Genomic DNA, 27,698 nt, shown 5'->3' with positions numbered 1-27,698 from the left:
GATGGCAAAATATGAGCGTAAGGAAGTTTTATCACATTGGGGATTCTCTATGCAGTACAATGAGAATGAGACCAGGGGTTTCGGAAGGACGAGTTTCTTTTGTTTCATGAAAATAGCTGCTATGTATCGTTAAATATTTACCAATCCAAGTATTTTTGATTGTTTGGTAATGTACTCAACGAAATCACCAGTCATAATCTCATTCATGGAACACATCTAATTCCATATAACACCAGGAAATGTATTTGGTTATTTTCAAAGTACAAAATGGTGACAATTGTAAGTTTGACTTCGCAATGTTTATCCGTCGAAACCCAGTTTTGTGAGTTTATCCGTCAGTTGTCGACTTTTTTCACGAAAATCATGTTATTGAGAATAAGATCTTGGATATTGAATCAAATGCGCGACACTCCGGGAAATTTAAACTAGAGAAATCGAACCATACCGCTCATCATGCAGCTTGGTGGGCAGCGTTCCCTTTCAGTTGTTGGGATATAAATAGTTAAAGATGGATGCAATTAGCTTCTGTCATTTCCCTTATTTTCAAAATTCTGATGAGTATGTTCGATGGACGTGGTTGGTGAATTTCGTTCTTTTGTAACAAATTTGAATTCCCATATAACTAAAAGTCATTAAAGTTCGTTCATTTTCACGATTTCATCTTCCTGGCGTTATAAGTAATTTCACAACACACTCCAGAGAAGGAAAGATCGGACTAAAACGGAAACAACAGCCTCATTGCGTGAATATATTTACAGAGCTAAAGGAGGCAAGCCAACTGTATAAATAGAACGTTATTATATCATATCTGAACATGAACTGATCAGTCACAGATTGAAACGTTCCTTTGAATATTACAAAGGCGCGACAACCAACTTCAAAGCCATGCAATGTTTGATGTGCATAAAAGGATCAAGTTTGTCTTCTCATCTTATCCACAAGGTGCCGCCATGCAACCTCCATTTTTGCCATATGTCCCAAGTATGGTGTTTGATTAGTGCCATTTTCGCTTTTTCGCAGTTCAAAACGCAAAACAGCGAAAAAGCGCCGAAATGAAACGCAAAAAGCGAAGTATCAGCTATGTCGCTTTTTCGCATTTTCGTCCGCACTTATTCGCTTTTTCACTTATTCATGCTGTAAGAAATACGCGAAAAAGCGGAAATAGAATGCTTAAATTTCGCTTTATTGCGTTTTGAAATACTGTAAACATAGAACTACAGAAACTTGGAGACACTATAAGAAACAGAGAAATGTAATCAACGAATTAAAGAGAGTCGTGTGTAGAGACGGTCCTAAATCAAAAGACTGATGGCCTCTATCAAACCATTTTATCTAAAAGATCAGTGCGTGATAATAACCGTATTGACTGATCGATAGGAACTCTCACTTTAGCACTGTGACTGACAACATTGGTCAAAAGATAAAAAGGTGAATTCTGATGATTATGAGAGAGTCATTAATATCGAGAACCATATTCTTTCTCCTGTTAGTTTTTTCCCCTCTTTTTGTATCACCAAGGTTTTATCGAAACTTCAAAAGAAGAAAACCACAGACCTGTAGAAGGTATATTGTACAGTCAACATACTTATTGTAGTATCTCCAAAATATTTGAAAGAATCCTGTAAAGGGGCACCTGGTGGATCCGGGCGATTCTCATGTCCCTTTAACTTTTTTCTTTTATAAATAAAAGATTTAACAACACTTTATACTTATGCCGATGATAACACTCTAGGTTATTTTAGTAACAACATCTAAACATTGAAAGAGGTTTTAGAGAGAGAGAGAGAGTGAGGCTACTATTGTAATGCAGTGTTTCAATATTTTTAAATGAAAGCTTGGTGTCATCCACTTTCGAATGGATTTCTAATTATTTGAAAAAAGTATACTGTTTTAGTAGGCATATAAGCCTTACACCGATCGAAAAAAATAGCTGTTTCAACGGGAATCTTACAAGATGGATGAGAACATATTTTATTAACCTACGTCAAAGTAATCACATGGACTCAAGGAGTGGGCGAGTCAGGATGTAGAAATGCGCACTATTTGATTGGTTCATAGACGACACACCTTCCACATATCCATTTCACTTGACCAATGAAAAGCGTTGTTACAACCGACTGTTATAAGGTGAGCAGAACCGTGTCACAAGGACATTCGAGGAAGAAAATTTTGGCTGTTAATTTTTCGATACAGGAATCATGTATCGACGTTTGACTAGCGAGGTTTGCAGGACATTACCTAGATTAAGTAATGGAAGCGCAAGCAGAATCGCTGGAGTGACCGTTAGTAGACCATACTCAAATGAATATGCTGTTTTGGACGAACTATCATTCTCTCAGACTGTCGACAAATTTTTCGACAAAGCATCTGACTTGGTTGAAGATAAATTAGCCGATACAATGAAGGGAAGACTAACAATGGACGAAAAAAGGGAGAAAGTGAGGGGTATACTGAAAATGATCAAACCATGTAATCATATGATTGAATTAACTTTCCCTATTCGTCGTGACAACGGGGAGTTTGAAATCATTGAAGCGTGGCGAGCACAACACAGTCAGCATCGAACACCGTGCAAAGGAGGTTAGTAGTAACACGATTTTAAGATTTTCTCATCATAATACCAAATAAGAAGTTTCTCCTTGTCGTTTCAACAAAGCATGCAAGTTAGTTGTTCACCTTAATATTGGCAACAATGTCAAGGGCAGGTCACTTGCCACGCTTTTGTTTGCTGGGTTGTCGCCCCATGAACAGACACTCATTTTGAGACAGAATCTCCTTGTAGTAGCTAGTGGATACGTCACTGAACAAGACATGGCAGGCACGATGTATGCTTTCCAGAGTAATTTGTGTAATTTCTTTTCAAATGATAGTGAACATGAACCGTAACAGCACTGGCTAGTCAGTGATCTTGACTTCCTAAACATTAGTCTGAAGATCAACACAGGTTTGCCTTTCATCAGATCCTCAGTTACAATCTACTCTAGTATCATCAATAAAGGTGTACTGAGCTCCTTCTTTTAACAATTTGACGATCTCCACCTCTGTTGTCATCACTTTTGACACACATTAGTCTGGAGTTCTGATTACAGTAGGTATCAACAATTTCATTTTTCCTTGGTCACTGTATATATTGTAGTTGAACATGACCAAGACAATAATAAAATTGGACTACAGACTGCCTGAACAAGAGTATTATTGGAAGTGATGAATGCTCAGCGAAAACAACTTAAATGGAGGCTCTCCCTGCTTGTGAATTAATGAAACTAAAAATAACCTAGAATGGAGAAGTTTGAAGGGGAAAGAACAATGTTTTAAACATGTTGCATGATTGGCTACACATTAATTAATTAACTCTTGGTCATAAATGTGTGAGAGCCTGTGTCCGCTTCTGTCCCTGGTTAGTACTTGCCTGCTGCGAGGTATTCAGATGACTGCCTTTAGTGAGAAACAAAGCATACTCGAATCAACTACAATATTTCTTATCATCGTGCTTCCTTTTTTTTCTATAATCTTTTTACCATCTTGTGTCACTATACTATGCTACACTATGCTAGCCTGTTATATTCTTTGTTGCATAGAGACCCATTGTCTTATATAGAACAAAAAGTCAGATGTTCAATTGTGAGTGAACTCTTCATCACCCTCCTTGATTCTGCATCAGGGATACCATTCATTATTATCTGTCTATAATATTTTGCACTTTAAATAACTGACTGTCCTGGGCATCAGGCAAGTGGAGTTTTACGCCCCTGTTTTACTGTAATTGGGGTTTGCAATCAACATAAATCATGTTACAGACAAAGCTAGCAAAGCTTGAGACTTCCTCAAAAGAAAATGTTCCAAGAGAATAAAAATAAACATCCATCAAGTAACCTGTTATACCAGAAAAAGTTTAGTTCCTTTATATAGCAGTAAGTTTAATTGAATTGAAATTAAACTAGATTAAATTGGATTTATGAAAATGGAATAGATACCTGATAACTGCCTTTTAAAATTTCAAACTTCATTTTATTAGATCAACAGAATTTTCTTGGCAGACTAGAAACTGATAAAATTCTGTGAAATTAAAATTGAAACCCAAACGATAGAATCTCTACAAAATCAAAAGAAGAGAGGTATGGGAAGTATACTTTAAATCCTTACAAGAGTAATTGTAGCCAATTATGGGTGTGATGTCAACTTCAAATTAACACACATATATGTAAAATTATCAATTTAAAGATTTATTTTTAATGATAGTTTTTTGTTGCAATATCGATTTTGTAAGTAACCATGAAATAATAAATGAAATTATTCCTGTAGAAGTTACCATTTCACATGTGGTAAAACATGATTTATTTAAATAAAAAAATAAGGATTCTGGTGTTATTAGATGAGATGAAAATTCAATGCATACTTTTGTAACCCTGGTAAAATGCTAGCTGCAAAATACTGCTCGGCAAGAGAGAACTTTTCTTTAGTTTGATGGTTGAGTGTCAGTCTAGTAAACCAGCGGTTACGAGTTAGAGTGCTAGTGGAGGCGTTAAAATAATGACCTCTGTAACATTATTGCCCATTTAGGGGATAATACTTAGCAATGCTTTCAAAAGCATCTCTGGAAACTCAAGGACGAGTAATTTTCTGATGGGGAAGTTTGTAACCTTGGTAAATACAAGCCACAATATACAGCATGACTAGAGAGAACTCAATCAGTTGAGGGACACACTAGTAAGGCAGGGGTCCAAGGTTCGAATCCTAGTGGAGGTATTGAAATAAATAATGACTGGTTACATTGTTGTCAATGATGGGACTCATTAATAATACTGAATGTAACTTTCACAAGCATCACTATAATCCCTGGAAACTCAGGGATGAGTTGTTTCCTGGATATGTAATCCTGGTAAAATACTAGATTGAGCTAAAGGGAAGTTCTCTCAAGTGATATATTGCATCTAGTATTCACCTTGCCTTATGAAATAGTAAGACTCTTTATTTTGTCATGTCATCAGTTCCTGTTTAGGAGAAATGCCCAGCTAAAGGGAGAAATGCCCAGCTAAAGTATGTGTATCAGAGATCAGTCCCATGCATAAAGTATTGATATGTCACAAAATGAAGTATAACTAGGTACATATCACTTCACATTGTTAACATGATAGTTCTTTCTATTTGATCTTATGAGATCCGGTATTTGGGGAAATGTTGTATTTATGTATAAGTGATAGAGGGTTTAGTACATTGATAAGTTAGAGAGAATGTTTCAATTACAGTACAGTTTATTATGATGTCCCTAAATTGATGGATTTGATGGAACATTAACATCATGTGTATCATTGACACAATATTGTAACGAAATTTGAAACTCTATTCAACTATTAAACTAGCATTGTGGTAGTGCTTTTCGCTATGAAGGTGTTATAATTTTTTATGATATTTCGTGTTGCCTTGGAAACAGACTTGAAACTGATAGGCAAAATTACCAATTTCTCAGTGATACACTTGTTATTATTATCATATCATATAATATATTTCAAATAATTGTGCTGTCAGTAAAAAATAGCATGAAACATTGGCAAATTTTCAAATTTTTTAAGTAGCCCTCATATCTATAGATATTCCATAAAAATTTTATTACAAAAATTTCATTTTATTTTCAAATGGTCCTAACTCTTACTCAAAAACATCAACAGTGAAAGATAATGGACATAAAAAATATCAGTAACAGTGGTGGAATAAAGTATGAATGCCTTTTATCAAAATATTAACATATACATGTATATGATTCTTAGTCTCTATTTTAAACTGCAGACAAAGTGATTATTTCAAATTGTGCTACAATTTATACCATATACACTCCTTTAATTAAAATTACTCAGAAAAATTAAGATAAATGAGAAGATAGTTTGACACATCTTGTCCCATTTCAATATTGACTGTATACATCTTTCCCAGAACATATCCCTCGCTTTCAAGACTTAATGATATCATGATTAATTAGGTGATAGGTTACATGTTAATTACAAGGTATTTCAGTCTATTTCTAAAGGTCTGTATAGATTGAAAGATGAGTATGTAATGCTGTAGAAAAGTTCTAAATATCATGAATGTGCATATTTTAAAGTCATCTTAGTTAGTTGCTTTTGACCCTGAAATATGATTGCTCTGACTATCACTTTTGGATAAATTATATATATCACAGTTATTAATTATGCTTGAATTTAACACTGGGCTTATTTGCCAAAAAATGATAATGAGTAAAAAAAGTAAGTACATTTATAATAATCAGCCCAAATGTACATAATGAATTAAGGTAATTTCAATTAAAAGATTTTCTGATATCTTTGTTACAGGTATCCGTTACAGTCCTATTGTCGATGTGGATGAAGTGCGTGCTCTTGCATCCCTCATGACTTACAAATGTGCAGTAGTGGATGTGCCATTTGGAGGGGCCAAGGCTGGTGTGAAGATCAACCCCACAAACTACTCAGAAAGGGAACTGGAAAAGATCACACGTCGTCTGGCAGTGGAACTAGCAAAGAAAGGATTCATAGGTTACAATCTATGATTAATTCTGAACTGAAAACTGCAGTCTTCATAGCTAATCAGATCACCAGATATCAAGTTCTAAGTTTTGGAGCAGTGATATTTTAGTAGAGAAGTTGGCTTGAATAGGCGATAAAAGTTCAATACCTCATTTGTTTTGAAACGATTGTTCTGTTTAAGGTGAAATGATAATAATTTTCCAAAAAACAAGTGACTGACCTATTGTCAAGGTCATTTTTCCTGACTAGATTTAGCTGGAGGGATTTTTCTTAATTAAGATCAGTAATATCAAACAAGATATCTGGATTGTATGATGGGCTCTCTAAAGCAGAATTCATTAATAGAAATTAACAATCTCTTACATTTTTGAAGGATAAAAAAACTACCAATGACTGCTTATTTATGAATAAAAAAGTATAAAAATGCTAACAAGAAATTAAGTATGTCAGTATCAGCATTGATAAACATAGACATTTTCACAAATATCATGTAAACATGGGAAATTACAAAAAGGTAATGTAAGTTAAATTTATTCCTTGTAGGACCAGGTATTGATGTGCCAGCCCCTGACATGGGTACAGGAGAGAGGGAGATGAGCTGGATAGCGGACACATATGCTAACACAATAGGTCTGTATACCAGTGTACTCCTACACAATAGGTCTGTATACCAGTGTACTCCTACACAATAGGTCTGTATACCAGTGTACTCCTACACAATAGGTCTGTATACCAGTGTATCCTACACAGTAGATCTATATACCAGTGTACTCCTACACAATAGGTCTGTATACCAGTGTACTCCTACACAATATATCTGTATACCAGTGTACTCCTACACAATAGGTCTGTATACCAGTGTACTCCTACACAATAGATCTGTATACCACTGTACTCCTACACAATAGGTCTGTATACCAGTGTATTCCTACACAGTAGGTCTGTATGCCAGTGTACTCCTACACAATAGGTCTGTATACCACTGTACTCCTACACAATAGGTCTGTATACCAGTGTACTCCTACACAATAGATCTGTATACCAGGGTACACCTAAACAGTAGGTCTGTATGCCAGTGTACTCCTACACAATAGGTCCGTATACCAGTGTACTCCTACACAATAGGTCTGTATACCAATGTAAACCTTCACAAGAGGTACCTTCACAACACATTTTGTTGGCTTTTTCATTTTAGTTCACAATAGACATACACATGTATAAACTTCTCCAATAGCCATTTTAGAGCACACACTCAAATGTGTTATCAAAGTTTGCTTATGACAAAAGAGTCTAAATTTCAAATCACTTCAAATAAGATTACTCACAAATGTTGTTTTTGCTATGTGTATTTATATCAAATGATCAAACTTAACTGATATAAAATTATGGTATACAATACATAAGTTGTTTAAATGCCGTTTCAATGTATCAATGTTATTATTTTGATTGTCATTTCTTTGTTTTATTTGTAATAACTCTTAACATGATTTTATTGTTTGATTTTAGGATACAATGATATCAATGCCCATGCCTGCATCACTGGTAAACCCATCACACAAGGTGGCATTCATGGTCGTATCTCTGCCACAGGCAGGGTAAGTCTCTTTTTTAGTAGTGATAAAGTTTCAAGCATAAACTTGTACTTGGAAAGATTGTAGTTTGCCAGCCCAAGGCCTGATTAGTATTGTATGTCTTTGTCATTTGATAGGCTAGGTGAAAATATAGTGTACCTTAATTCTGTTTCAACCTTTTCTGTAATCTCTCAGTAATTCAACACTCTATTTCTCTATTTCTTTACAAGTTTTGGTGATTTTTTTTGATTTTTTTTTTAAATCAAGTATGAGATTTCCTTGCACTTTCAATAGGAATTGTGCATTGTTTGGATATCTGAATAATGGTCAGTGTACTACTAAATTCGTACCTTTAAAATTTGACTGTGATGTCTGTATCTGAAATTTGTGTCCCTTGGCTGTAAAACTAACCTGTTGATGATCTATTGGGTTAAGGCCGTCATAAGTGTTTTATGATATAGCACTGCAGTGAATATCTTTGGTTCTTGAATCAGCTATTTTTGTGACTTTTGTATTGATACTATTTTACAGGGTGTTTACCATGGCATCCAGAACTTTGTGAATGAAGCAAGCTATATGAGTATGGTTGGCCTTACTCCTGGTTTTGGGGATAAAACCTTCATTGTCCAGGTATGTCACCAGATTGAGATTAATTTTAAGTTCATTTGTTACGTTATGTAAATCGTTGGAATTTATGTAAATCTTTCAGTCAACACACTCAACGTCTTAGGGGGTTGCTCATATTTTAAGGTTAATTGATTTTGGAGTTTGTTGATGTTATAAGATTTGCCAATACCATAAAATTTGTAAATATATTAAAGGTTTTTTTAAGGGTTTGTAATTACTTCAATGTTTGTGTATATTACAAGATTAGTTGATTTTTAAGGGTTTGTAATTATTTCAAAGTTTGTGTATATCTTACGATGTGCTGATATATATTTTAATGATTCAGGGTCTTGGTAATGTTGGTTTGCACACAATGAGATACCTCCACAGAGCTGGAGCCAAGTGCATTGGTATCATAGAGAAAGATGGCAGCATCTACAACAGGGATGGTATCAGTCCCAGAGACATGGAGGACTACAAGATTGTAAGTAAATCATAAGGATGTACTTCATTTTCCTCCTGCCTGTCAAGTTGTTAGTCACACCCTACTGAACCATTAAAAACATTGGTCAATTAATGACTACCAAAAACTCAACACTAATGCCTGTAAAAAAATATTTACAGAGGTATGGGACTTATTTAAAAAAAAAAAAACACAGTGATCAGAAAAATGGAGAATTCAATGATGAAGATTGCATTAATTGGGCCATGACTCTTGTTTACAGGACAATGGTACAATCATAGGTTTCCCAGGAGCCTCTGTTTATGAAGGTAACCTTCTGTTGGAGAAGTGTGATATTTTGGTACCAGCTGCCAGTGAGAAACAACTCACCAGTGAAAATGCTCATGAAATACAGGCTAAGGTAAACACAAAGAATTTTTATTTATCATTTACTTCTTAATGATGTTATATGTGCAGTTGTCATTCATTGTGTTTGTTAACATATGAATTGAAATATGAAATATCAACAGATATAAGTACATCACTGTATTGATATTTTGATAATTATATATATTAAATATATGATTCCATTTACCAAAGCCTTTCTTTTAGAATTTTAGTGTATTTGGAAATTTTACATATAATTTGTAGATCAAAGTATTTTGTTATTATCATTTTTTTTCTCGTTCTAAATAATTTACATTAAAGATTGGTCATTTGTCAGGTGTTTGTTATATGTGAAATATGTTTCATTTCCTCCCTTACTAAGAATTAATGGAGATTCTTTGTGGGACATTAATTCCAAGAAGTTACAAATTTGTGTTTTTATTGTAGATTATAGCTGAGGGTGCCAATGGCCCCACCACTATGGGAGCAGACAAGATCTTCCTGGAGAGAAATGTTTTGGTCATCCCGGTACGTGTCTTACTTTTCTTGTAAATCACATTTACTGAAGCTGTTCACTCCTTCCTATGAATGATAAACTTAAGTGAATCAAAACATTGAATGAATAATCAAACCTGTCTTGTTAGTTTTCTTCAAAATGAAAACTTTAAAAAGGCGTGGATTGTGATGGATTTGATTGTATGATATGTCACCATTCTAAATGACTAGGTATTTGTATCTCCGTGTGGTATGTAGTTTCTTACAGGTTGGGGATTTTATGACCATTCTTAAAAATGTATTATCTCTCCACAGGATTTATACATCAATGCCGGAGGTGTGACCGTTTCCTATTTTGAGTGGCTCAAAAATCTCAACCATGTCAGCTATGGACGACTTACCTTCAAGTATGAGAAAGATTCAAATTACTTCCTTCTCCGTAAGTACTCATTTTAAATAAAAAAAATTTGGTTGTTTATTTGTACTAGCAGTTACAGTTGTAAGAAGTTTGTTCTGATTTAGGTAAAGTTACAAGAGACACTGGAACGGAAAATCACCTTCCATGTTATATCAGAGCCATTGGTACCTAGAGTAATTTATGATATGCATGTTCAATTTGTACATCTCTCCATCATGAAAGATTTTCAGCAGTCTAGAATATTTAACTTGGGTATACTGTGTTACATGTAGAAACATGACAGATAAAAATGTAGTCTATCAGTCACTTATTAAAAATAGGACAGCAGATTGAAAAGCAAATTGTATAAGCATTAGCATTTCTGTTGGATCTTTCATCTTTTTGTAGTAAAATGTTGCATAGTGGGTATATATCGTATATTAATTAGATGAGACACTATAATTCAAGATTTTCCCTAGTCAAGATTGCTGTAACTTCTGTTGCATTGGTACTGTTACATTGCAACTTCTGAAAAGAATACATGAAGGAATCAGTCTTTTCATTATCTCTCAATGGCAACACCTCTGCTCCTGTAGAATTGTTGTTCATACTAAATGTGCTCGGTGGATACTAAGCTGGTGTCATCCTTATTTCAAGATGGCCACCATATATTCTCCGTTTTGCTGAAGACTCACAGATTATGCACACAACTGTTCTGTTGATCTCATTTTTGTCTGTAAATGATACTTATGGTACACCTTTTTACACAGATTCTGACATCATAAGTGATCCCAGTTGTTTCTAAGTCAAGCAAGGCTCTAGCTAAGCCTGATCCATCTGTGTTTCAATTAAAATACTTCATTTATTTATCTACAGGTAAACATTTTTAATTTTCGCTTTTATTTAATCATTTGGCATCCTTTTTCTTCAACAGAAAGTGTCCAGAATTCTCTGGAAAGGAAATTTGGGAAAGTTGGAGGTTCAATTCCTATCAATGCTTCTGAAGAATTTGAGAAGAGAATTCATGTAAGTTGTCCAGTTTGAATGGTAAAAACTGAATTTGTGTTACTCTATTTTATTTTGAGAGTTCCCAATTCCCAACAAACATTAAAAAATATCACAGTGGTTTGTAATTGGTTATTTCATGAGTTACATGTTGAAAGGATTTTAATATATTACCAATCAAATTTATGATATATTGTTGACAATAGTATACTAATGTAACTTTGAACCGTCTATTTGGAACATGTCATCCTTCTGTGTAATGTTATAAACTGTGTTGTTAGAAAATATAAAATTTCAGTTGAAAACATATAAAATTTCAGTTGAAAACATATCGAAAATATAACAGATTTAGCAGCATGTATTAAACTGTTGTCTGAACAGATTGCTAAAACAACTCTAAGCATTTCTACCTTCAGACAAAAACATGAGTAAAATGACAGGTCTCAGATGTGCTAACTTTTGAAATGCATAGGTAAATCATGATAGATCCAGGATGTGTTTACTTTGTAGTACACTTAAATGGATAGCTAAGTGAAAGTGTAATTGTCCTATATACAATTTCATGTTAATGGCTATGTAACTGGTTACTTCAGCTTTGGTTTCTGATAACGTAGCTGTTTCCTGACAATTGATTTGAAGGGATGCAACTCTTGCATGCAGATATATGAGATGATATGCCACTGACTGGAACTTGTGATATGCCCAGAGGCAATGTCAATTCACAATAAAAATATTGAGACTTCATTTTTTCAGGGTGCTTCTGAAAAAGACATTGTACACTCTGGCTTGGAGTACACTATGGAGAGATCAGCAAGAGTAAGTCCAGTAGTGAATATACCACAGAGTACAGTTCTGACTAATGTGAAAACCAGTTTTGATATTAAAGCTGTTGCTATATACTGCATTATAAAAATAATAGTGATAATGATAGTTGTTTTTTTTCGATTACACATTGAGTCAATGAATCTTCTCACTTGTGATCAAATATAAAATATACGATATTTACAGCATCATTAAGAAACATATAATAAGTGCATGAAATAAAAGTGGAAATAAATATGACAAATATAAAATATTGATATCAGAGATTACATAAAATTTCAGAAAGTTACATGTGTATTCTTTGAAATAGCTAATATAGGTAAAGCTTACACATGTTTTATAAATTCATGAAATGTAATTATGCTAAAGGATAGAATTGTATGCTGTAAGTGTGGATTTAAACAAAAAGTGTTGCAGGGTTTATCACTGGTATGAAAAATTGGATCCATGATTTTATTTTCATTATCAGATACACATCTGACATGTTTATGATAGTGCGACAGCTGTCATCTATCTCTCATAACTACTAAAACATTCTCTATTGTTTACACTAGAATAATGCTCTCTGAAGAATAGAACCCAAGTAGGACTTCACATTTCTGTGTATCTAGATGACACTTAAGTAGACTCAAGTTGACTAAGGTAGGGCCTGTACTGATGTGTTTATTGTTGAATAGACTAACACTATATTTATCTGTTTTTACAGAACATAATGAGAACAGCAATGAAGTACAACCTCGGCCTGGATTTACGTACAGCTGCGTTTATCACCGCCATTGAGAAAATCTTCAAAGTATATGAAGAGGCTGGCCTCACATTTACATAGAGTTACTCTGGGACAAGTGTTATTTTTCATCCTGTTATATCTTGTGATACACTACCAGGACTTAGAAAAGAAATACATGTTGTAGGAAATTAAGTATTGGCGATAGTAGATGATGCAACATACAGTATTTATCTTTAAAATATGAAAAGTTTCACTTACGAAAACATTTACCTCATGAAATTGTTTATTAACATGAACATGATTCCTTAAAAAAAGAATTAATTCTAACCTGCATTTAACTTCATCTTTTTTTGCTGCCTTTAATATTGCACTTTACTTATCTTTTTGGTTGAAAATTTGGACATTACATTCTCTCTCCATGAAAAACACATTTGTAAGCATGCCATTGATGATTAAATATTAAACTGAATTAATTGCTATTGTAGCTGTAGACTTCTGATTTTTTCTGAAAACCTAAAACTGGGTATTTGAAGTTACGATGTTTGAGAGATCACTTGTTTGTATGATATACTGTAATTGAGATCTGTAGAAACTGCTGTTATAATCCTTATGTTGTCACTGTATGATCTGTTAAAAAGGTATTTGATCTGTTACTAGTATATACCTTGATATTAGTATTTAAGTTGGGTATTGAAGTGAGAAAATGCTTGAATTAGTTAGGATGTTATATGTTGATTCTTGTTTAGTCAGATAACTGCCAAATTCCTTATCCAAGGGATTGTAATCTTTATATCCAAGTTCCTTTGTTTTTATCCATGGTAGTACATTGTCTCAAGACATTTAACAAGGGTCCAGTGTTGTGGTGCATAGAGATATGGTGTGAAGATGTATTATGCGTTGAATTCATGCATTGTAGCATGTATGCTGAATATAAGTCAAACAAAAACAAATTTGGAATTTCCTCATCAACTCATGTTGAGGGGGAAAAAAAATAAACTGAAACCACAAGGCCAGTATATGGAAGTATTCTATTGCCATTTTTTCAACAAGATTTATAACAAACTTACATCATTCCATTCCATGCAGACCAATGTTCTTGTGGGATGTAATCCTTCAATTTACCATGTTGTCTCACTGAAGAATTCTAATTGCACAAGAGTATTGGATCAGTTTGAAATGAACTTGAGGATTTTAGTGCTGTTCCCCCTTATAAGTTGCACATCTGTTGTATTGTTTTTTTACACCTTATGTTTCTTGCGGTCTTTTTCCACATTTTTCTACTCTACATATAACCTGTGATGTTTATTTTATGCCAATAGTCTCACAAACATCATATTTATTCAGCTCCGAGTACATTTTCTTTTATACTTAATACGTTGCTGATAAATTATTTGGCTTAAGTTAATATTCATCAGATGAAGTACTAAGAATAAGAACAGAAATTTGTGATCTGTTCCTTACAACAAAGTATGTCTTTGTACCTTTTAAACTATGAATATGAAAAAATAAACATATGTTGAGATATGCTTTGTTTTGTGTAATCTTTCTCATCATTATATATCATTGGCTTTCTCAATTTGTACATATTTTCATTTGTTTGTGTAAGGTTGAACTAAAAGTAAATTTGTAAACCAAGACAGACAGAAAATCCATGTACAAAGGGAAAACTACACAGAAAAACATATTAATGACTAATGTCAGATCCTACAAGAGTTTGTGTTCGAATTTTCCCCTCCACATATAAATAGTTGAAAACTGAATCATACCAGCAAAATTGTGAAGGATGTTGGACACAACTAGTATTTTGCACTCTGTGTCAGGTGGTGCAGTGGAAATGCTGTGTTTAATGCAAGGTATTCCAGCTTCCTCCAATAGTAGGACCCCTCTGCGCTTCCATCCAGAGATGGATAAAGCTATATTCTACATAAAATGGCTGATACACAGAAATAACTCCTTGACTAAATCTGGACATAATTAACACTTTATTTTGCAACATCTCAATGACTTAATACAGAGCTCATGTTCTGAGCAATATCATAGTCTCTCCTCATTGTTTCTTTATTGGTTCACTGACGTCGTATAGTTGTGGATCCAGCTTGAATGTCGATGGAGACGGAGGCACTTCTATCTCCAACTGCAGAATGTACTTACCTGGAGAATGAAAGAGAATGTCTCTTAGAAATGAAAAGGAACTAAATGGGGTTGAGGAAATGCTAAGGTATGGATAAACATGTACAATGTAAATTTTGGACTACATATAGGATATATCAGAGGGATCTTATTGTCAACATTTCTTGAATACCCAGTAACCTGGTAAGATCATTTCTAGTCACTAACGTAGTAATTCTTGAGGAGTAGCTGTAACAAACTTTTAATCTTCAAAATCTAATGGTCATATGTTATCAAGCTCAAAATGAGTGATACATAACCAAGATCATAGCAAGAGGCCAAAAAGGCCTGCATCACATACATGTTTATTTGTTCAATCAATTAAATTCTGGCAAATTTCAAAGTCTATAGTGCTAGTCCTCATGAATTGTATTTATTGGTTACTGTAGAAGGAAGCTTTCACTTCTCTGAAAATTTTACCTCTGAGACACTGAAAGTGGTAAAGGTTAAACATATGTACGTGTGTAGCCCTATATCAGCATAAAACTGGTCTAATATCATAACCTTGGGCTTCTTGGTTATTAAAAATAAGTTTTCAAAATTTTAATTACTCCTGTGGCCTTGCAAGTGTGTCAAGGTCAATCATCTGAACAAACTTGGTAGCCCTTAAATCCAGCATGCTACAGGTCCAACATAATTACCCATAGTCTTTTGGTTTTTGAGAAGAAGTCATTTAAAGTTTTTAACAAATTTGACATCTAACCTTGAAAGTTGGTTAACATTATCCATTTGAACAAACTGTCTAGCCCTTTATGCCAGCATGATACTGGCATAGTATCAGTAGCCTGAAGTTTTGGTTATTGAAAAGGAGTTGTTCAAAGGAAAAGGTGAACACCAGATGGATGGCATAACCTAAGTTGACCTTTGGGTAGGTGAGCTAATTATGACTTCCATAAAGTTTCAAGAAGGTCTATTATCGCAACAAGTTTTACAAGATGGATGGACCTTGAACAAAAAAGACCCTTGAAAAGCACATCAAGTAATGATGGTTAGCTAAAAAGACTTTAACTAATTTCAATAAACAGCATGATTCAAAATATAGCTTAGTTTGTACATTGTATGGTACATGATATCATCACAAAATGATCAACTCTAACGATCTATAGAAGAATACTTACCTGTTACCTTTGATGGGCGAGCCTTATGTACTTCCAGTTTTAATGCCTCCAAATTTTCACTTAACTGTGCTTGTGTCATATTTATCTGAAAAAATAATCCATCGAATATCATATCAAGTAAACTGCATTACATAGGTCAACAGTACTTAGTGGTAGCTTATTTTAAATAGCTCCAAACAATAACATGTATAGCAAAATAAAAGGCCTAATTGGCTTGCAATATTCACTTGTCATTTAATTGTGTTTGCACATTCCATAATGATGAACTCCTTGATAGGCCATGAAGATAAATAGTTAAGATGTTTTAAGACTTTTAACACATTTGATCCTTGTAATCTTGAAAGTGGGTCAAGGTCATTCATTTGAACAAATTTGGTAGCCGTTCATTCCAGTATGATACAGTCCCAATAATACTACCCCCAGCTTCCTGGTTGTTAAGAAGAAATTGTTTTAAGATTTTAACACATTTGACTGTAACCTTGAAGTTTGAAGGTCATTCATTCCAGCATGCCACATACCCAACATCAATATCCTGGGCCTCTTTGTAATTTTAAACCATATTTAGTGGATCACATGTAGTCAGCATACACTTCAAATAAGATTCAGATTTAAGGACTGAACCTTAATACTATTGTTTTATTTATGTACATATAGATATGTAACAAATTAACACAAAGAACTGAAGGCTCAAGGAGTTTACACTGAAGAAAGTACATGTCAGTAATCATATTCTCATTATATTTTTTACAATGAAGTTCAAAAACAATTTATTTTTCATTTCAAAACCAAAACTATTACTAGTTCAACATGTTTTTTATTCTCTTTAAAAGAAAGAGAAATTTTAAATACTGGTAGTATATTGACACTGAAGATGATAAAAAATTTATTCTTGCGTAAAAATTACATTTTCCTGTATCATTCTTTATAAGACTTTACGGCCATAATTCACAGGATATTATTGTGTTTAATTAGGAACTTACCTTTCCAATTGGAAATCGAATGTTTGCAAGTCCCTTTGTCTTAGTTGGCTGTGATTTCATAATTATCCCACCGAGGAAATTTTCTAACATAGATGAAATGTCTTCTCCCATACTACCTGTAGGGGAGAAAGTTAAACAAATTGCAAATGGAAGGCCTACTCATGGAGAGCCTACACATGGAGTGCCTGTAAAATACACAATCTTAATATCTACCCAGTATTTCACCTTCATGATAAGTCTATATAATATGGAATTTATCAAACAAGGGCAATAACTTCATGTTTCATGACCCTTTCAGCAATGACATATAAAAAATTTGAAATTTTTTAATGTCATTTAATTTTTTGAAAAGTAGATGGTGTTAATTTTGTAGCAAATAAGGTACATAGAAAACACTATGATACTATGAACTTTTCATCTCTGATTCATATTCATGAAAAAACTGACAATTTAAACTTTAAAATTTTTATTACCAAGATGATTGTGGAACATGTTACAACATTGGTATTGCACATGGTGACACTTAGTACATACACTGTATAACATGGTTGTAGTGCATGACTGAAAATGCTAATAATGTACTACCAGGTTTGGCAAAAATGAGAAGATTTCCTCATTCCAATGCTTATTGTGAAGAACCTATTAGCCTTATATTGAACTATCAGTTATAACAAGTGTCTTTCGTATTTACAGTGTTTTATTTGTTGGATTTATTGCTCCAATGAATAGCCAGGGTCAGAGTCTCCTTGTTGTAGCTGGTGACTTCCTCAATGAACAACATACGAGAGGCCTGTCACAAGCCATCAAGAGTAATAAGGCTGAGAAGTCTTACCCATGGAAATGACCACATAAGCACGGACCAGACATTTCCTCAGCCTTCTGAGAAACATAAGTAATCAGGGACAGAACCAAACCCTCAGATATTCACCGGAGTTTACCTACCACCAATGCTCTCACCAACTGAGCTATCACAGTCCCTTTATAATAAAGAACTCGCCATATATTGAAATCTCACCAATGCTCTCACCAACTGAGCTATCACAGTCCCTTTATAATAAAGAACTCGCCATATATTGAACTCTCACCAATGCTCTCACCAACTGAGCTATCACAGTCCCTTTATAATAAAGAACTCGCCATATATTGAACTCTCACCAATGCTCTCACCAACTGAGCTATCACAGTCCCTTTATAATAAAGAACTTGCCATATATTGAACTCTCACCAATGCTCTCACCAACTGAGCTATCACAGTCCCTTTATAATAAAGAACTCGCCATATATTGAAATCTCACCAATGCTCTCACCAACTGAGCTATCACAGTCCCTTTATAATAAAGAACTCACCATATATTGAAATCTCACCAATGCTCTCACCAACTGAGCTATCACAGTCCCTTCATAATAAAGAACTTGCCATATATTGAACTCTCACCAATGCTCTCACCAACTGAGCTATCACAGTCCCTTTATAATAAAGAACTCGCCATATATTGAAATCTCACCAATGCTCTCACCAACTGAGCTATCACAGTCCCTTTATAATAAAGAACTCACCATATATTGAAATCTCACCAATGCTCTCACCAACTGAGCTATCACAGTCCCTTCATAATAAAGAACTTGCCATATATTGAACTCTCACCAATGCTCTCACCAACTGAGCTATCACAGTCCCTTCATAATAAAGAACTCGCCATATATTGAAATCTCACCAATGCTCTCACCAACTGAGCTATCACAGTCCCTTTATAATAAAGAACTCACCATATATTGAAATCTCACCAATGCTCTCACCAACTGAGCTATCACAGTCCCTTCATAATAAAGAACTTGCCATATATTGAACTCTCACCAATGCTCTCACCAACTGAGCTATCACAGTCCCTTTATAATAAAGAACTCGCCATATATTGAACTCTCACCAATGCTCTCACCAACTGAGCTATCACAGTCCCTTTATGATGAAGAACTCGCCATATATTGAAATCTCACCAATGCTCTGACCAACTGAGCTATCACAGTCCCTTTATGATGAAGAACTCGCCATATATTGAAATCTCACCAATGCTCTGACCAACTGAGCTATCACAGTCCCTTTATGATGAAGAACTCGCCATATATTGAACTCTCACCTATAACAACAATTGGCCATAATAATCCAGACCCTACCAATTCAGATCTGAATTCGTAATGAGCTACGTAATGAAACAAATTATAAAAGTGCTATGAAAAATGAAGAAAAATATTTGTATGGAATTTAAAGTGTCAATCTAAGGTAGAAAATAATAGCTGTGTTCCATTAAGTGTACAATACATAATATGTTAACACATAAGTCAATCACAGTGCTGTGATAAAAATTACTAAAACAGTGAAACAGAGATACCTCAAAAATAGGAATTACTAAAGCAGGAAAACAGCGATACCTCAAAAAAAATTTAACAAAACTGTAAAACAGAGAAAACACAAAAATAAGAACTGCTTAAACTGTAAAATAACCTCAATAATAAGAGCTAGTGAAACTGTAAAACAAAGATACTTCAAAATAAAGAATTAATAAAACTGTGAAAGTTTATTTACATGTATATTATAATTGAGCAACAAACAGCTTTATTTTAAACTTGCTTCATACCTTTTTTTTCATTTGGAAATAAATCTCCGAATAGAGGGCGCAAAGATTTTAATTGCTTCATCATGTCCGGAGTTGCTATCACATGATCCAACTCATAAATTGATACTTGATCTGTCTGCATCTAAAAAACAAAGATGAAAACTTATCTAATTAACCATCAGAACTGATGCCCAGATATACTTTGACCTGCTAGAACAATTTAACATTATGTATCTACAGTAGTAACATTGTAATAACATCTACTGAAAACAAAAACAGTTTTAGAATGAGAATATAAATTGGATTTAAGTTTGATGTCAAATTGAAATATTTGTTCGTGTATTTTAGGGTGAAAATGAACATTTTTTATACCAGGGCAAAAGAAATCTGGGATACTCTTTGTACAGATTAACAGCAACTCTTCAAATATATCAATCTGTAAAACAGAGATACCTCAAAAATAAGAAAATATATTTATCTAAGCTAAAAGGTCTGGGTTCTAGGTACATGTAAGGACATCCTATCAGGTTATAACATATATATTTACCTGGGATAGAAGATCTGTGTTCTAGGTACATGTAAGGACATCCTATCAGGTTATAACATATATATCTATCTGGGCTAGAAGGTCTGGGTTCTAGGTACATGTAAGGACATCCTATCAGGTTATAACATATATATCTATCTGGGCTAGAAGGTATTGGTTCTAGGTACATGTAAGGACATCCTATCAGGTTATAACATATATATTTACCTGGGCTAGAAGGTCTGGGTTCTGTGTTCCTATCAGGTTATAACATATATATTTACCTGGGCTGACAGGGTTCTAGGAGAGGACTATTGGGTTATAACATATATATTTACCTGGGCTAGAAGGTCTGTGTTCTAGGTACACCTGTGACAGGGCTGGAGAGCCTATTGGGTTATAACATATATATTTACCTGGGCTAGAAGGTCTGTGTTCTAGGTACACCTGTGACAGGGCTGGAGAGTCTATTGGGTTATAACATATATATTTACCTGGGCTAGAAGGTCTGTGTTCTAGGTACACCTGTGACAGGGCTGGAGAGTCTATTGGGTTATAACATATATATTTACCTGGGCTAGAAGGTCTGTGTTCTAGGTACACCTGTGACAGGGCTGGAGAGCCTATTGGGTTATAACATATATATTTACCTGGGCTAGAAGGTCTGTGTTCTAGGTACACCTGTGACAGGGCTGGAGAGCCTATTGGGTTATAACATATATATTTACCTGGGCTAGAAGGTCTGTGTTCTAGGTACACCTGTGACAGGGCTGGAGAGCCTATTGGGTTATAACATATATATTTACCTGGGCTAGAAGGTCTGTGTTCTAGGTACACCTGTGACAGGGCTGGAGAGCCTATTGGGTTATAACATATATATTTACCTGGGCTAGAAGGTCTGTGTTCTAGGTACACCTGTGACAGGGCTGGAGAGCCTATTGGGTTATAACATATATATTTACCTGGGCTAGAAGGTCTGTGTTCTAGGTACACCTGTGACAGGGCTGGAGAGTCTATTGGGTTATAACATATATATTTACCTGGGCTAGAAGGTCTGTGTTCTAGGTACACCTGTGACAGGGCTGGAGAGCCTATTGGGTTATAACATATATATTTACCTGGGCTAGAAGGTCTGTGTTCTAGGTACACCTGTGACAGGGCTGGAGAGCCTATTGGGTTATAACATATATATTTACCTGGGCTAGAAGGTCTGTGTTCTAGGTACACCTGTGACAGGGCTGGAGAGTCTATTGGGTTATAACATATATATTTACCTGGGCTAGAAGGTCTGTGTTCTAGGTACACCTGTGACAGGGCTGGAGAGCCTATTGGGTTATAACATATATATTTACCTGGGCTAGAAGGTCTGTGTTCTAGGTACACCTGTGACAGGGCTGGAGAGCCTATTGGGTTATAACATATATATTTACCTGGGCTTGAAGATCTGTGTTCTAGGTAAACCTAAGACAGGGCTGGAGAGCCTATTGGGTTATAACATATATATTTACCTGGGCTAGAAGGTCTGTTCCTCCTGCATATTTAGCTCCAGACTGTAAAGCCTTCACTACATTATCCTTTTGCTGCACACAGGGCTTTTAGAGTACTAAAATGGGTTATAACATATATATTTAAAACTGGGCAAACTTATACTAATGTAAATTGAAGGGCTGGAGAGCCACCTTGGGTTATATATATATTTACCTGGGCTATTAGATTGTCTGCTCTCTCGTGACAGAGCTGGAAATAAACTATCACCAAATCTTCAGAATAACTAAGAATAAATCATGTTCAAAATACTAGAGAAATTTGAGATATAGAGGTGTTACAAGCAAAATGATCATGCACTTCTTAAGTTGCTGACCAAGTCAGCATCGTGTTAAAATGACTTTTATCAAATCAACAGATATTATATCATAGCATCGTGTTAAAATGACTTTTATCAAATCAACAGATATTATATCATAAAAGAGTTATTTGGTTTTTGCTGGGTTTATTGCCCATCAACAGCCATATATTTGAGGAGTGGTCTCTTTCTAGTAGTTGGTGGTTACCGCAATATATCATCTGGGAGGCCTGTGTTCTCATCCTAAGTAGTGATTTGGGTAATAATATATATTTTTGGGCTAAAGTAAATGTTGAATATTTAGCTCCAAAAAGCCTTCACTACATTATCCTTTTGCTGCAAAACACAGAAAACTTTTAATTGTACTAAAATGGAGTAGATATACATGTACAAGCAATTAAAACTGTACAAGCTTATACCTCAATGTAAATTGAAGACAAGAGAAAAAACACCTTAGAGTTATATAACTTCCACTATTAGATTTCTGCTCTCTCGTTGACAGAGCTGGAAATAAACTATCACCAAATCTTCAGAATAACTAAGAATAAATCATGTTCAAAATACCAGAGAAATTTGAGATATAGAGGTGTTACAAGCAAAATGATCATGCACTTCTTAAGTTGCTGACCAAGTCAGCATCGTGTTAAAATGACTTTTATCAAATCAACAGATATTATATCATAGCATCGTGTTAAAACGACTTTTATCAAATCAACAGATATTATATCATAGCATCGTGTTAAAATGACTTTTATCAAATCAACAGATATTATATCATAAAAGAGTTATTTGGTTTTTGCTGGGTTTATTGCCCATCAACAGCCAGGGTCAATTTGAGGAGTGGTCTCTTTGAAGTAGTTGGTGGTTACCGCAATGAACATAATCTGGGAGGCCTATCGCATCTCATCCATAGTGATTTGGGTAAAAATATATATTTTTTAAAGTAAATGTTGAAAATCATCCAAAAATAGACAAGGCAACGCAAATTATACAAACTCCTGTGCAGTTCCAGCTGAACTTATGTGCAATAAAGCAGATGACCATTTTGTGAGAGTATAACTTTTCTGAGTATTTTTTGAGAGCATAATTTGCTATGTACTATGTGAAAGTGTGGTTTGTAATAAATTTAGACCTTGTGAGTGTAATCTGCTGTATACATTGTAATGGTGTAACTGCATTGTGTATTTTCTGAAAGTGAAATTTTCTGTTTACTTATTGAGAGTAAAATTTACATACATTTTGTGAGAGTAAAATTTACATATATTTTGTGAGAGTGGTATTTGCTGTATGTTTTCTAAGAGAATAACATGCTCTGCTTTGTGAGAGTGTATTTCACTATAAAATTTGTGAGTTTAATTTGTTGCATACTCTATGAGAGTGTAATTTGCTGTATACTTTCTGAGAGTGTAATTTCCTGCATACTCTATCAGTTATGATACAAACCTTTGTCAAAACAGCACATCTTACTTTCACAGGTGGATCAAAAGGATGAGGGACCATTGCTGACTTATACATTGATATAAAGAACCCCTGTAAAACAATATGCTACAGATATAGAGAATTTTACGAGACATTTTACTCATACAAGATTTATGACATGAGAAATAAAAATTTTTTATTTTACTGATTTAATATTCTGGCAAGGTAAAATGAAAATAATGACTTTCATAAATCTAACAGGAAATGGAAACCACTACAGAATTCTGGTTATCATAGAACTTAGTTACCACTACAAAATTCTGGTTATCATAGAACTTAGTTACCACTACAGAATTCTGGTTATCATAGAACTTAGTTACCACTATAGAATTCTGGTTATCATAGAACTTAGTTACCACTACAGAATTCTGGTTATCATAGAACTTAGTTACCACTACAGAATTCTGGTTATCATAGAACTTAGTTACCACTACAGAATTCTGGTTATCATAGAACTTAGTTACCACTACAGAATTCTGGTTATCATAGAACTTAGTTACCACTACAGAATTCTGGTTATCATAGAACTTAGTTACCACTACATAATTCTGGTTATCAGAGAACTTAGTTACCACTACAGAATTCTGGTTATCATAGAACTTAGTTACCACTACAGAATTCTGGTTATCATAGAACTTAGTTACCACTACAGAATTCTGGTTATCATAGAACTTAGTTACCACTACAGAATTCTGGTTATCATAGAACTTAGTTACCACTACAGAATTCTGGTTATCATAGAACTTAGTTACCACTACAGAATTCTGGTTATCATAGAACTTAGTTACCACTACAGAATTCTGGTTATCATAGAACTTAGTTACCACTACAGAATTCTGGTTATCATAGAACTTAGTTACCACTACAGAATTCTGGTTATCAGCATTTAAAGTGTACTACATCTCTTTTTGTTAAGATCTATCTACCTAAGAAGTTTTATGTTGATAAATCTTATAGTTTTTTTGTGTTATGCTTTGGATAAATATATATTATTTTAAATATGTCATTAAAAATGATGAATACCAGAAATATGGACGGAGCGATTCCATCCTGAGAAATATATAGGGACACATACCTATTTGTGTTATAGCTATTTGTATAATGATCTATAATGTATCACAGAAGAACGAATTAATACCTCTCGTTTTGTCCAGCTGTTGAGAGCAACGTTAGCGTACACGTAGCTATCTGAATAGTTATAAATGCTGGGTTGTGCCATCAGTTGATGTCTCTGAAGAGCTTCCTCTAATGTGAAATAGGGTTCTGGGTAATCGGACATGAACCATACATTATCAGTGGGCACCTTTCCAAGGTGTGTGCTCAGCAATGGACTGGTAATATACTCCATCTCAGGAGCTGTGAAAATTCTGTGAAGTATAAACGAGTTACACTTAAACTAACCAATAACTTCGGATTCAAAAGATGATATAAATATTGAAAAAAAGTCTATAACCTAATGATACATATGTAATTTCTGCATATTTGATATCCTCATCCAAATTACAACAGCTTGGTGACTTTTACAACATTTTACAATTCAAATTTGATTTTCAATAACCCTCTCAATGTCTCTTTGTATCTAATCATAATGACAATGTAAAATACTTTATATCTCCATTAATTAGAGATCAATACTGTCATCCATTTGTTTTCCTTTTCTGATTGACACAAGCATTAACTACATTTGATTAAGCACCAACTCCTGAAGCTTAGTATGCCAATTCTGTATTCTACTGTTGACAACCAGCAGAAGACAGCAGATTACAGTATTGACATACCTGGCTTCAGAAGTTGATGCCCTTCTCTTATTTTTGAACTATTTACTACTTTTCAGAGACCTCAGTATACCACTAGATATCCTCCTGAAGCCTAGAAGATGAAACTACATACTTATGAAATTAGCAGGATATTGGTTCTTCGGAAATTTCTCTTACTAGAGATTTTTCTTGTCTGTTTATTTATATTTGATTTGGTTTGATTCTTGTAAAAAGGATTTGAGAACATCTGGCCAAGTTGGGGCAGACATTTTGACATTTGGTAGAAAAAAAAAACATCTTATTGAAGTATAGGGAGTTATTGACCACATCCAACTCTAACATAGCTAACAACCCTTACTATTAGAATTTTGATAAGAAATACTTGTTCTTAATGTGCAGACAATCAATATGAAGCCATCATGTCTAAAAAGGTTCTGTCATAAGCTAAGATAACTACATTTATACTGTAATAAAGAGATACCTTTTCTTGGCTTTCTTGGTCTTCTCTTTGTCCTTTTTTTTGGTGCTAGCATTTCTTATTTGGCAGTGAAAGACCCCTGTGGTTGCCCGGCTTTCCAGGCTCAAGGCCTGAGTTAGTGCTACATACAGTCTGCGTAACACTGCAACATACAAATAATATCTGTCACAAGTCTACATTAGTTATTTATACATCATATGCTTGAAATAACATCAAACAGGATACTGTATAATTGTTTAATTGCTTGAAACTAATACTCATAAAAGTTTGCATTATGTCTATTCATAGGTATACATATATACAGTCATATAACACAGATTTCCTTATACTTTTATTGATGTTAAATATTTGTCGCTTATTTCATTTCACACTATCTTTAATGACCATAAATATAGCAAAATCAAATCCATTGCAAATATTACTAAACAGTACATATACAAACACATTGTAAAATTAAGCCCATTATGTAAATATGTAAACATAAAAGAATCAAAAAGACAAATAATGGCAGATAATTTTTGCAAACTTTTTTGAAGCTGTGTATTGACTATCTTCAGGCGACACACAATATGTCATACAAACACAGACATATTAGACCATATATCAATATTTTTGTTTGCAAATGTGGTTTATTAACGTGTACATGTTTTAAGTCTTATTTTCAACATGCCACTTTCCGTTTGGTTTTTTTTTTTTAAACACATTTCATGACTTCTCTTACACCAATGTGATAGAGTTTATAGAATAAATATCCTCTGTTACAGGTTTGGCACCACTCCACATACAGGCAATAGTCCTGCATTTGAAGGGTAGTTACTGCTATGAATAATCAATATGTTATTCAAATGCAGGGACATGTGACATAGAAACACAAAATGTTCTTTTAAACATTTCAACAACAAAAAAAGATGTTGTATTATTGACATGGTCCAATAACAAATGCAATGTTAACCTTTTGAACAAAAAAAGGTGTAACTCATTTGTCTTCCTTTTTTTAACAATCTCATCCACCTCCAATGCTTATAATATGGCTTAAATAGGTAAATTCACGCTCACATATGATACTTGCACTAAATGTCCTCAATAGCTATACACTGTAGTCAATGGAGAAAAAAGTCAATGATATAAATTGTCATTTTAGCACAAAGCTAGACAACAGAAATTAATATTCCTTATGCAAATGTAGTGTCTTATTGACCGTGTCATGGTAAAAGGATGACACCCTTTCCGGTTGCAATTTGTTAAAAGAACTTTATGTTTCTATTTGAAATGATCCTGAATTTTAATTTTAGTATCTTATTGATAACTCATAAGCAAAAACTACACCCCTCCCCCCTCCATTCCGATCTGATAAAAATGACCTTACTCTGCAACCGAATTTTCATAAGTATTCAGCCAGTTTATGAATTCAAGCGTAACCAATGACGCCTGTTGTCATCGAAAATTTTTACGGACGACTTCTTTATTCGTCAAGATTCTACTAACAAATTTAATACATTTTCATGCAAAGGAGTCCTTGAAATTTACTTAAGAAATATGTAGAATTTAACTTGTGTAATCAGTTAATTGGGGCAAAGCTGCATGACATTTTTTACAAGTATCATTCAATCAACGACACTTGCAACATATCATAGTGAGATTTATGATAAGATGCGTGGTATAGGCATAATCAATGTTTTTTTGTTTTGACAAGTACCTGCCCCATGTTTACGCATAGGCGCCGCCATGTTGGAAATGGTGCGTTACGTTAATTCACGAGTTGGTCT

The 27,698-nt window shown here is 34.2% G+C and overlaps 2 protein-coding genes across 2 annotated transcripts; one reads left to right on the top strand and one right to left on the bottom strand.

The window, feature by feature from the left end:
* The first annotated feature begins 2,132 nt into the window (after positions 1–2,132).
* On the top strand, positions 2,133–14,494 carry LOC132543860 (glutamate dehydrogenase, mitochondrial-like). The gene is made up of 12 exons (XM_060207377.1): positions 2,133–2,580; positions 6,327–6,527; positions 7,062–7,148; positions 8,025–8,113; positions 8,621–8,719; positions 9,042–9,179; positions 9,421–9,558; positions 9,972–10,052; positions 10,335–10,458; positions 11,351–11,442; positions 12,175–12,237; positions 12,950–14,494. Exons 1-12 carry the CDS (start codon positions 2,199–2,201, stop codon positions 13,067–13,069), a joined length of 1,614 nt encoding a protein of 537 aa, XP_060063360.1. The 5' UTR covers positions 2,133–2,198; the 3' UTR covers positions 13,070–14,494.
* Positions 14,495–14,935: 441 nt separating this feature from the next.
* Positions 14,936–27,659, bottom strand: LOC132543901 (large ribosomal subunit protein uL1-like). Its single transcript, XM_060207446.1, has 9 exons — positions 27,629–27,659; positions 25,936–26,074; positions 24,836–25,064; positions 23,662–23,748; positions 21,884–21,955; positions 19,871–19,991; positions 17,238–17,353; positions 16,258–16,342; positions 14,936–15,121 (listed from the first exon to the last, which is right to left on the bottom strand). The coding sequence occupies exons 1-9, from the start codon at positions 27,657–27,659 to the stop codon at positions 15,018–15,020; spliced, it is 984 nt and encodes a 327-aa protein (XP_060063429.1). The 3' UTR covers positions 14,936–15,017.
* Positions 27,660–27,698: the final 39 nt, after the last annotated feature.

Source organism: Ylistrum balloti, unplaced genomic scaffold, assembly GCF_031769215.1.
Source record: "Ylistrum balloti isolate Yb309-2 unplaced genomic scaffold, AGI_CSIRO_Ybal_v1 Utg369772, whole genome shotgun sequence".
NCBI classification, from domain to species: Eukaryota; Metazoa; Mollusca; class Bivalvia; order Pectinida; family Pectinidae; genus Ylistrum; species Ylistrum balloti.
Note: the sequence above shows the minus strand (reverse complement) of the source record. Positions and strands in the feature narration are given on the sequence as shown.

Bases quoted from the DNA above. Each gene is read 5' to 3' on its own strand.
- LOC132543860 (XM_060207377.1), top strand. From the start codon at position 2,199: ATGTATCGACGTTTGACTAGCGAGGTTTGCAGGACATTACCTAGATTA. The intron at 6,528-7,061 runs GTTACAATCTAT...TATTCCTTGTAG, and splicing joins AGCAAAGAAAGGATTCATAG to GACCAGGTATTGATGTGCCA. The intron at 10,053-10,334 runs GTACGTGTCTTA...ATCTCTCCACAG, and splicing joins GAAATGTTTTGGTCATCCCG to GATTTATACATCAATGCCGG.
- LOC132543901 (XM_060207446.1), bottom strand. From the start codon at position 27,659: ATGGCGGCGCCTATGCGTAAACATGGGGCAG. The intron at 25,065-25,935 runs GTATCTCTTTAT...TATACTTCACAG, and splicing joins ACCAAGAAAGCCAAGAAAAG to AATTTTCACAGCTCCTGAGA. The intron at 23,749-24,835 runs GTATTAATTCGT...ATTGTTTTACAG, and splicing joins ACAGCTGGACAAAACGAGAG to GGGTTCTTTATATCAATGTA.